Genomic DNA, 11,454 nt, shown 5'->3' with positions numbered 1-11,454 from the left:
ATTTTGCTTCCATGTATTGTAATGTCACATCAATACACTGGGAGTCAGTGTTGCATCACTTACACTATGAAGCAGACAGAATCCCTTCAGGTCAGAAGGGTATAGAATCAGGACTTAAACACCCATCTGCCCTCTATGTTACCGAAGAACTCGGTCCCCCTCTTTCAAATCATTTATTTGCACACCTTATCAAGACACTGTGTATCTATTTATTGGCCAATTAAGGGGGGAACTCATGTTACTCTGACCTTATCTATGTCTGTTTGCTGATCAATAAAGGGTTTCACATAGACTTTAACCATCAGTAAAGGGTTTCTCGCTCTGTAGACTTTCCCCACCACTCCATAGTGACCATCTGTCTCTAAACTCATAAGAATGTTCATAGACATGGTTTGGATGTCAGTTGGTTGGTTACTGTTCAGGACATGTGTTTTTCCAGTTACATTTTCTTTTCCACTGCTTTTCCACCATGTAAAAAACAGGCAAATATTGTATCTAAAGACTAGTTAAATAATTACTACCCATGACAGTTGGTACTTAGACGATTAACATAAATTAAGTTAATTACCTATGATCCATAATAAAATATACATTTCAGCATATTATCTACTTCTAAACTGGATGATTAATTGCATATGCAAATATGTAGGTCAAGCTCAATAAATAATAAATAAATACGTCGTACAACGGATGTAGTCTTTATGTATACTTTATGTAGCTTTCCACGTAATGTACAATGTGACCAATAGCTTTTACAGAGATATAAAAGTTCATTTAGCTATAGCCCCACACAAGGAGCAGTAGTAGGTAATATTCTGCCCTGAGATCAGGGGTCATATCTTACAAACACATAGAAAAACTCTACCGGATTCAACTTTATCAGTCTGCATTATAGTTCGGACATCATCACTTTCATCATCATCAATATTACTACCACCCATATCCTATTCATCCTCAACATCTGCCTTATCATCATCACCATCATCAGTATTACTACCACCCATATCCTATTCATCCTCAACATCTGCCTTATCATCATCACCATCATCAATATTACTACCACCCATATCCTATTCATCCTCAACATCTGCCTTATCATCATCACCATCATCAATATTACTCCCACCCATATCCTATTCATCCTCAACATCTGCCTTATCATCATCACCATCATCAATATTACTCCCACCCATATCCTATTCATCCTCAACATCTGCCTTATCATCATCACCATCATCAGTATTACTACCACCCATATCCTATTCATCCTCAACATCTGCCTTATCATCATCACCATCATCAGTATTACTACCACCCATATCCTATTCATCCTCAACATCTGCCTTATCATCATCACCATCATCAGTATTACTACCACCCATATCCTATTCATCCTCAACATCTGCCTTATCATCATCACCATCATCAATATTACTACCACCCATATCCTATTCATCCTCAACATCTGCCTTATCATCATCACCATCATCAATATTACTACCACCCATATCCTATTCATCCTCAACATCTGCCTTATCATCATCACCATCATCAATATTACTACCACCCATATCCTATTCATCCTCAACATCTGCCTTATCATCATCACCATCATCAATATTACTACCACCCATATCCTATTCATCCTCAACATCTGCCTTATCATCATCACCATCATCAATATTACTACCACCCATATCCTATTCATCCTCAACATCTGCCTTATCATCATCACCATCATCAATATTACTACCACCCATATCCTATTCATCCACATCATCACCCCCATCGCCATCATTATCATCCTCATACCTGCTGGAAATGGACTTTTCCTGACATCACGTTATATAGTATTTGTTTCTGATCATGTTTTTGACTTGTGTACAGAAGACCCCAAACTGACCTGATGCAAAGTACAGCCAGTAGGTGTAACATGTTTCAGAGTATTCATACAACAACAAAAAGGAGCCCCAAAAACCTATACATTATTTACATATACATAACTTAAGTCTTTAGTTTTAACGCTTACGGACAGAATGGAACCATTTGACAAAGAAAATAAATACAAACAAGATAGTAGATTATATTTTGTAAGGGGAACACAAAAAGCAAGCAAGGATCTTAGGTTACAAATGAAAAGCATATGGGTCACATCAACGCATCGCCCTTGACTGACGCTGTTGGCATAGGTTTGGACCTCGAGACACTGAAAGAAAAGCTTAAAATGACTGGTACCCTATTGGGCTGTTTCACAAACCCATATTCAAGACTACAACACATTTTCAAAGTTTGTTCAATTGCATTGCAGACACTCCATTGAAAATGGAGTAACTCCAATAGTAGGCTAAATATAGGTTTATGTAACCACCCCTATAATTCACAACCAAAGTAAAAAAGTATGCACATTTTAATATTCTGTGGACCACACAATGTATGGAATCAGTCCAGCTGACTCAAGACTGTAATGTTGTAGTTTTTCTAGGTTATGTCATCCTAATTTCAGCACTAACCTAGCTTTGTATTCTGAGGTTGCAGCAGAACTGCTGCAATGGCACCTGGGAAAAAGAGTTGAGCACCATAGTGGGATGATTACATGGTTCATGTTTAGGGCCAGGAGTGTAAGGCCCAGATTTGTTCCTAGTCAGGTCACATGTTCATGTACAGTTACTGCAGCCCTGGAACTTTCTCTCCTTCCCTCCCTATCTGACACACTCACTCCATCTCTCACATCCGCTCTCCTCTTTCTGCCATGTCTCTCCATCCACCTGAACATTCACAAGAGGAACTCTGTTTTTCTACCATCTTCATAAATGATCACATACAAACCTTTCTGTATAATGGATGTCAGAGATGACATTAAGATAGTCGTTAAATGTCTGCTCTTGGCTTGCACACTGCTGTGTTTACATACATACATGCATAGATACTGTGTAGATACACACAAGTTAGCACACCCACTTCTAAATGCACTTTATGGTATATCTACAAACAGACATACATGCATGTGTATGTGAAAAATTGCAGTTTTGCTTTTGAAGTCGTCCAAAATGCAGAAGTCACCTAGAAAGCAGGGGTTGGAACCAGTTCTGGGAACAGAACCAAAAAATAAAGACATTTTTTAGGAACAGAAACAGAACCGTGTACAAAAGTGATCTCTAGTGTTCCGGAACATAACTGTTTTTTTTTCAAATCTTGAGAACCAGGTAATAATGTCCTTTTGAGTTCCAAAAATAAATTAAAATAAATTCTAGTATATAATATTCTGTAATTCGGTGAAGTTATAAGGCTAGTAATACCATACACACATTCTAATTCAAGTCCTGTCATGATGTTTAGCGCTTCAAGCCAAGTCCCCTCCATGTCCACCCCTCTCTCTCTCTCACTCTTGCCCCACCATGAAATTTCAGTCGCATCTCACACCTGCACTTATGTGACCAATTACAAATGTAAACAACAATCTAATCCGTTCCATAGCAAGCTGCTCTATCGGCACTAATTGGTGGAGTAAATACATTTGCTAAATGTAAAAACGCATGTTGATTTCACAGGTTAAACATTTAATGAAAAGGAACTATATGAGCTGTTACTTTTTGGGGGTTAGAACTGGTTCAGAACTTTCTTTTCTGGTCAGAAGACTGGAACGGAATGAAAAAATAGGGTTTCTGCTCGGAATGGAATGATTGGGAAATAATTTCTGTTCCAACCCCTGCTAGAAACACATGGAAGTAATCAGAACGAATGTGGGGAACACAGGAGGGCAGTGCGGGGGAGTAAAGAGACGAGAGAGACAGAGACAGAAAGAGAGAATGTGTGTTAATACATGTTAATACATCCCACTGGCTTCCCTTGGTACTCTGTAGTGTGGCTGAACCACACTGGTCCTATAGAGGGATATCTCCCTGTGTTGGTCCATATATTGGTCCTCTGCTTTAGTCCTGGGACGTCATGTCCCTGTAACTCCAGCCCCTGGTACTGCAGCCAGGGCTGGGGAAGTGTCCAGAATGGGGAGGGAGGTTGTCTTCAAGACCGGAGCCTGTCCTCGTTGTCTTCAAGACCGGGTGCGAGTTCTATCAGGGTCTGAAGGGTCAGATGGCTATCTTTGGTTAGCCATCCATCTCTCTAGTGACAAGTTGGGTTCTGGGGGTCTAGGGGGAGAGGGATAGTAGGGAGGGAACTTCATGAGTGGAGTCTGTCCTTGGGAGTGGAGGGAGGGATGGGTGAGGGGGAGGGAGAGAGGGGGAGTGTGGAAGGGGTGTTTAACTTCATGAGTAAGATCTGTCTGGGGAAAAGGATTGGTGGGCTGAGAAAAGGGGTTTTGGGGTGTCCCAGTTTGGGATGTCCTGGGATGAGGGGTGTCCCAGGAAGGAATGTCCCTCCTCATTTCTTGTTGGCAATCCGTCTTTTCCTGGTGGCCAACATATCGTAGAAGGGATCCCTGCTGATGCTCGCCCTGGAACAGCCAATCAAAACAAATAAATAATAATACGCCAGGGGGAAACTTTTTTTTATATGGAAATGCGGCCACATTTCTACAAACCCCTGCCTTAACTAACTAGATCAAAAAAATACAAGTTTGTTCGGTGACCTAGTTTTGTTTCCATGGTTTCTGAAGAAAACCTACCCACCCCCTTTTTTCTTATTTTCATCAGCACTCCGGTTCCATCTCTTTCAGAGATACTGTCGTTCCCTGATTCCCTGTTCTAGAACCCTTCCAAGTGTTCTCATTCTAGCATACTCTCTCCTCTCTGCAGTTTTCCAGGTTTATAGGTTGGATTGCAGGGCAAACAATAGTGCTCTAAATTATCGACCCTCCAGCTCTCTTTTTCTGGGAGAGAAGGCCCTCGGTACAAAGCGAAGTGAGTCACAGAGCCATTCTGGCTCCGGCACAGAGCTCAGTTTCAGTTTCACGGGTGTAAAATCCTGTTAGCACCAGCACAAAGCCAAAACCAGCTTAACCCCCCACTGCGGATTCTCTCTCTCTTACTCCCTTTACATTGTCCCCCACATACGACTATGTCTCTGAGCTATGACAACAATTCCTCTCCTTGTTTAAGCTTTTGGTTATTTACCGCAACCTAATTTCAGAAAAACAAAAGAAGAAACCCCGGGGCGCCTTTCTTTCTGGAAATAAATTAAACAGAGAATGAAATAGGATGAAGTTTATCCATGAAAAGACATTGCGACACATTGAAATGGATATGAATGTGATACCAAATATTGACTTATTACAATGGTGCAACAGTATAGCAAATATATTGAGTTAACCTACATAACATTTATTTGATACAGTTATATAAGAGCTTCATAGCACAGTTCAGAATTTTCCAAACTCACACAGATGGTCCCCTAAAAGTAGTCTAAACTGTTTGTTTAAAAACTGTCCTAAATCGCGATTAAAGATAAGAGGATAAGGAGCAAGACTATACGACCATCCCTATTTTACTGAGGAAATGTGATTGACATAAAAGCCTTTTATCTTGGCTAAATCCTTATTGACTCCCTCTGGAGAAGATAACACACACACACACACTGCATGGTAATGGTTAGCCTCTGTGGCAACAGGGGGGAAGCACTGGGGCTTTAGCCCAGTTTGAGCCTCCTTTCCTGGCCAGGCTAGCTGGGCTCGCTCCCCATCTCCTGGGGTGCTTTAAGCGGTAACTAATCCATCCCGTATTTCCCCTGGGGGAGCTAACTAGCATTGTAGCCTAGATAGTGAATGTGTTGGGAAGTGGTTTTGGGAAGCTAACTAGCCATGCAGCCTAGATAGTGAATGTGGTGGGGAGTGGAGGGAAGCTAACTAGCATTGTAGCCTAAATAGTGAATGTGAGTAGTGCCAGGAAGCTAACTAGCATTGCAGCCTAGATAGTGAATGTGGGTAGTGCCAGGAAGCTAACTAGCATTGTAGCCTAGATAGTGAATGTGGTGGGGAGTGGAGGGAAGATAACTAGCATTGTAGCCTAGATAGTGAATGTGGTGGGGAGTGGAGGGAAGATAACTAGCATTGTAGCCTAGATAGTGAATGTTGTGGGGAGTGGAGGGAAGCTAACTAGCATTGTGGCCTAGATAGTGAATGTGGTGGGGAGTGGAGGGAAGCTAACTAGCATTGTAGCCTAGATAGTGAATGTGGTGGTCAGGAATCTTACTTGATGGACTTGATCCACTCCTCTTTCTCCTCAGTCGTGGGCGCCGATATCCTGTACACCGTGTGGTTGCCCTCGACGACCCGGCCGTCCGCCTCCGTCTTACACGCCTTGATCACCGAACCCTTGTGGTTGGGGTTGTAGAGCTCGAAGCAGTTCTGGGGGGGGGGGGGGGGGGGGGGGGTAGTGGTGTAAGGGTGGTCCAACATTTTAGGAAACCCTAGTGTCTTTCCCCAGTAATCAGTTCTGATGGGTGAGGAGATGGTTGAGTTGAGTGGGTACTAGCATTGTAGCATAATCCCAACAAGGTGGAGGTGAAAGGGTGTTTGTATTGCCCAACAATTAGAGAGACCCTATCCTCAACTAGGTTACATGTTCCAGGTCAAATACATGACTAGAAATATGGAAGACTATGTTGACTTTTGACCCCTGGTTATATAATGAGTTGGGCTTCTTGTGGGAACCTTGTGGATGAGGTTGACTACCAGTACCACCTAATATAATAGTGACATAATAAGGTTTCAAAACGGATGTGATGCAGTATCATGAAGCACTCACTGGTTTCCTGGGTTCCTCCACCTCTCTGATACTGAGGTTCTCTAAGGGGATGATCCCACGAGGCTCCTTATCCTGGAGGAGAGAGAGGGAGAGAGAGATAGAGAGAGATAGAGAGAGAGAGAACAAGACATGATTTGTGACATTGTTTCATAGACTGCAAAACAACCTTCATTCCCTCTGCTCTGCTCTCTCTAATATAACTAATGATGTTAGTGTCTGGCAGGCAGGCAGTCTGGAGGACAGAGAGATAATGATATGATCCTCTAGGATAATACAAGGGTAGAGGACAGACTGCTGATAAAGCAACTATCTCTGGATAGAGAGGCAAATGCTTTGATAAAGATGCTGTGATAAAAAGCTTGCAGTTATACTACCACATATAAATGCGTGTACAAACACACAGGCAAAAAGCGTACTTGCCTACAATACTGCGGTCGCACACACACACACATTCACACACACCACACATACTTACTGTTGTGTACTCAAAGTAGTACAGGCAGTTGTCTGTCAGGATGAACCACCTTCTCTTCCAGGTCTTCACTCTTCCCCCTGAGACAGGAAATAGGAAGAGGAAACAGGAAGTGATGACACAATGGAATTAGTGACAGACTGACAGCCTCCACCATACTCCTCACAGTAGGAACAACAGGAGGAAGGCACTCCAACAAGACCAGAGCTGGAAAGTAGGCAAAGTAATGGCCGCCTTGACCACAATAACATGACAGCTCTAGTGTTATAAATCAGCCAAGATAAATAAATAAAGTTACTGAGAGATTTGTCTCAAACAACGGAAGAAAATCTATATACTGTACGTAAAGCATGTATACCAATGGCACAGGAGAAATAGAAGATGAGTGAGAAAGCGAGAGAAAGAGAGACAGAGAGTGAGAAAAGAGAGACAGAAAGAGGAGAGAAGAGAGAGAGAGAGAGAGAGAGAGAGAGAGAGAGAGACCTTACACTTCCTCTAAAACACCCCATCCTCCTCCTGTGGACCTAAGACACTGAAAGATCAAAGCCAATGAACTCTGCTGTTGGTAGTTGGCACCACTGATTGAGAGGTGATTAAATTCCATCACAGGATTTGTTCAGCAACGTGATTGGTTACACCATCTCTTCCAGTTACTGCATAGAGAATATTCAATGATTACTCACACAACTCCTGAATTATTGCTAACTTTGCACACTCATTATTTAAAGGCAATGGAATAAAATGCTATTGGATCTCCAGAAGAAGGAAGGTACACACCACACACACACACACACACACACACACACACACACACACACACACACACACACGAATGTGTAAGCACAAATGCAAATACACACCAAACCCCCAAGCAAAGATTGTTACATTTTGTAGCATGGGTATACCAAAGCTGAGGGGTATAGAGGGGAGGCAACACACAGTTGAAATAGTTTTTATCAGTGTTCCCCCTCAGGCAACTACAGCCCAATACAGTGCAGCACTCAGCTGAAATGAAACACACAGAGATGCAAGGCAGGGATGCTGAGAAGACTCCCTGTTGGAAGACAGCAATACACACACACACACACACACACACACACACACACACACACACACACTCTTAGCCCTTAGCACTGGTATTCACATAAAACCATACTAAATACAGCTTGCTGTTTGTTTATGAGTGGAGCAGGCATTCAAGACATTTAAATGTATGTTTTTCTTTCCACACAGTCACATTTCAGCGCTATGCCGATTATTTGTGTATTAGTTGGGTAAACTGGGCTACCATGTTGTACATGCCACACAAAAAGCGTAGAAATAGACAGATATAACAAGAGAGAAGTAAGCCCTGATCCAATGTTATACTTTTGAGTTACAACTCAAATCAAAGTTTATTTGTCACGTGTGCCGAATGCAACAGGTGTAGACCTTACAGTGAAATGCTTACTTACAGGCTCTAACCAATAGTGCCAAAAAAGGTATTAGGTGAACAATAGGTAAGTAAAGAAATAAAAACAACAGTAAAAAATAACAGTCGCGAGGATATATACAGGCACCAGTTAGTCAGGCTGATTGAGGTAGTATGTACATATGGTTACATTTACAGACGCTCTTATCGAGAGCTACTTACAGTAGTGAATGCATACATTTCATACATTTTTTCTCCATACTGGTCCCCGTGGGAATCGAACCCACAACCCTGGCGTTGCAAACACCATGCTCTACCAACTGAGCCACACGGGACTATGCATATATGACTATGCATATAGTGATATAGTGATATATAGTGATATATGATGAACAGAGAGTAGCAGTAGCGTAAAAGAGGCGGTTGGCAGGTGGTGGGACACAATGCAGATAGCCTGGTTAGCCAATGTGTGGGGGCAATGGTTGGTCGGGCCAATTGAGGTAGTATGTAAATTAATGTATAGTTAAAGTGACTATGCATATATGATAAACAGAGAGTAGTAGCAGCATAAAAGAGGGGTTGGGGGGCACACAATGCAAATAGTCCGGGTAGCCATTTGATTACCTGTTCAGGAGTCTTAGGGCTTGGGGGTAAAAACTGTTGAGAAGCCTTTTTGTCCTAGACTTGGCACTCCGGTACCGCTTGCCATGCGGTAGCAGAGAGAACAGTCTATGACTGGGGTGGCTGGGGACTTTGACAATTTTTAGGGCCTTCCTCTGACACCGCCTGGTGTAAAGGTCCTGGATGGCAGGCAGCTTAGCCCCAGTGATGTACTGTGCCGTACGCACTACCCTCTGTAGTGCCTTGCGGTCGGAGACCGAGCAATTGCCGTACCAGGCAGTTATGCAACCAGTCAGGATGCTCTAGATGGTGCAGCTGTAGATCCTCAAAAGGTTCTGAGGACCCATGCCAAATCTTTTTAGTTTCCTGAGGGGGAATAGGCTTTGTCATGCCCTCTTCACGACTGTCTTGTTGTGTTTAGACCATTCTAGTTTGTTGGCGATGTGGACACCAAGGAACTTGAAGCTCTCAACCTGCTCCACTACAGCCCCGTCGATGAGAATGGGGGCGTGCTCGGTCCTCCTTTTCCTGTAGTCTACAATCATCTCCTTAGTCTTGGTTACGTTGAGGGATAGGTTGTTATTCTGGCACCACACGGCCAGGTCTCTAACCTCCTCCCTATAGGCTGACTCTTCGTTGATCAGGCCTACCACTGTTGTGTCATCTGCAAACTTAATGATGGTGTTGGAGTCGTGTTTGGCCATGCAGTCGTGGGTGAACAGGGAGTACAGGAGGGGACTGAGTGTAACCGATGTGAAATGGCTAGCTAGTTAGCGGGGTGCGCGCTAATAGCGTTTCAATCGGTGACGTCACTCGCTCTGAGACCTTGAAGTAGTTGTTCCCCTTGCTCTACAAGGGCTGCGGCTTTTGTAGAGCGATGGGTAACGATGCTTTGAGGGTGGCTGTTGTTGATGTGTGCAGAGGGTCCCTGGTTCGAGCCCAGGTAGGGTGAGGAGAGGGATGGAAGCTATACTGTTACATGAGCACGCACCCCTGAGGGGCTCCTGTGTTGAGGATCAGCGTGGCAGATGTGTTGCTACCTACCCTTACCACCTGGGGGCGGCCCATCAGGAAGTCCAGGATCCAGTTGCAGAGGGAGGTGTTTAGTCCCAGGATCCTTAGCTTAGTGATGAGCTTCGTGGGCACTATGGTGTTGAACGCTGAGCTCTAGTCAATGAATAGCATTCTCACATAGGTGTTCTTTTTGTCCAGGTGGGAAAGGGCAGTGTGGAGTACAATAGAGATTGCATCATCTGTGGATCTGTTTGGGCGGTTTGCAAATTGGAGTGGGGTTTCTGGGATAATGGTGTTGATGTGAGCCATGACCAGCCTTTCACAAAGTGATGGTTGTCTTTTGCATCTCCTTTCTATCCATTCCATTTCTACAATTGATCGTTATTAATCCACAGCTGAGAATATCTGGAATGATCCTGTTTTCCGTTTGTTGTTTTTCTTGCCCTCCAGGTGAGACATGTCATAGGATGGGGTGTGGCAGATTGACTGTGCATCCTGTGGTTTCCTGGGTGTGTGTGACTGGGATTTGTCCTAACAACGTTCTTGTGGGAGAGCTTTGTCCCAACATTCCTACAGGGCTCATCACTGACCATCCCTTAGAACAGTAGTGTCCATGGAAAAACACGTTTGTAACGCACACTAAGTACTACCAGAGAGTTTTTAGCACCATCTTTGGTCTTATTCATTTAATTGAATCTCTCATTTCCTTTGTCTTTTAGTCGATAAATCCATGCTAAAAAGTCATTAATCATATACATGCTGTTTTCATATTTTTCTGGGGAGTTTTGCCTGGCGTATTTACATGAGGTAAAATGCTTAAAATCCTTTCTCTTAATTTCCACAGTGTACAGAGCGATCCTCTCTAAAAGAGACTAATTTGTTCATAGCCTTCAGGGTTTATTTTTACTGGGACAAATGAGAATTATTACAGAGAAAACTCCAGTTGTAAATTGCCTGGGCAGAGAGAGCACTATAATATAATAATTCACAGGTCTTAAGGCACACTGGGACTATTTGCATACATATATACTGGGTTTGATGAGACTGCAGAGACGTTACATAGAGGCAGTGGAATGTGCAGCATGTCTGAGCCAGGGTGTGTGTGTGTGTGTGTGTGTGTGTGTGTGTGTGTGTGAGACAAGGCTTGGCCCACCTGCACTGAGTTGGCCTTTAACCCTAACAAGTCATAATAAGGCAGTTGGATTTCAACGTTACAACGGCTGTTGAAACAGGGAACT

The 11,454-nt window shown here is 43.2% G+C and overlaps 1 protein-coding gene across 1 annotated transcript in view; it reads right to left on the bottom strand.

Moving 5' to 3' along the window:
* Positions 1 to 693: 693 nt before the first annotated feature.
* The window catches only part of LOC115205296 (cytohesin-3), a 63,315-nt gene continuing 52,554 nt past the window's right edge, over positions 694 to 11,454 (bottom strand). Inside the window, exons 10-13 of the mRNA XM_029771110.1 lie at positions 7,174 to 7,250; positions 6,699 to 6,770; positions 6,144 to 6,298; positions 694 to 4,450 (exon numbers count right to left, since the gene is read on the bottom strand). Of these exons, the coding sequence (XP_029626970.1) occupies positions 4,378 to 4,450; positions 6,144 to 6,298; positions 6,699 to 6,770; positions 7,174 to 7,250 (377 nt within the window). The 3' untranslated portion in view covers positions 694 to 4,377. The remainder of the gene's footprint in view (positions 4,451 to 6,143; positions 6,299 to 6,698; positions 6,771 to 7,173; positions 7,251 to 11,454) is intronic.

Source organism: Salmo trutta, chromosome 1, assembly GCF_901001165.1.
Source record: "Salmo trutta chromosome 1, fSalTru1.1, whole genome shotgun sequence".
Classification (NCBI taxonomy): Eukaryota; Metazoa; Chordata; class Actinopteri; order Salmoniformes; family Salmonidae; genus Salmo; species Salmo trutta.
The sequence above is the reverse complement of the archived record's forward strand: the minus strand, read 5'-3'. Positions and strand labels throughout refer to the sequence as shown.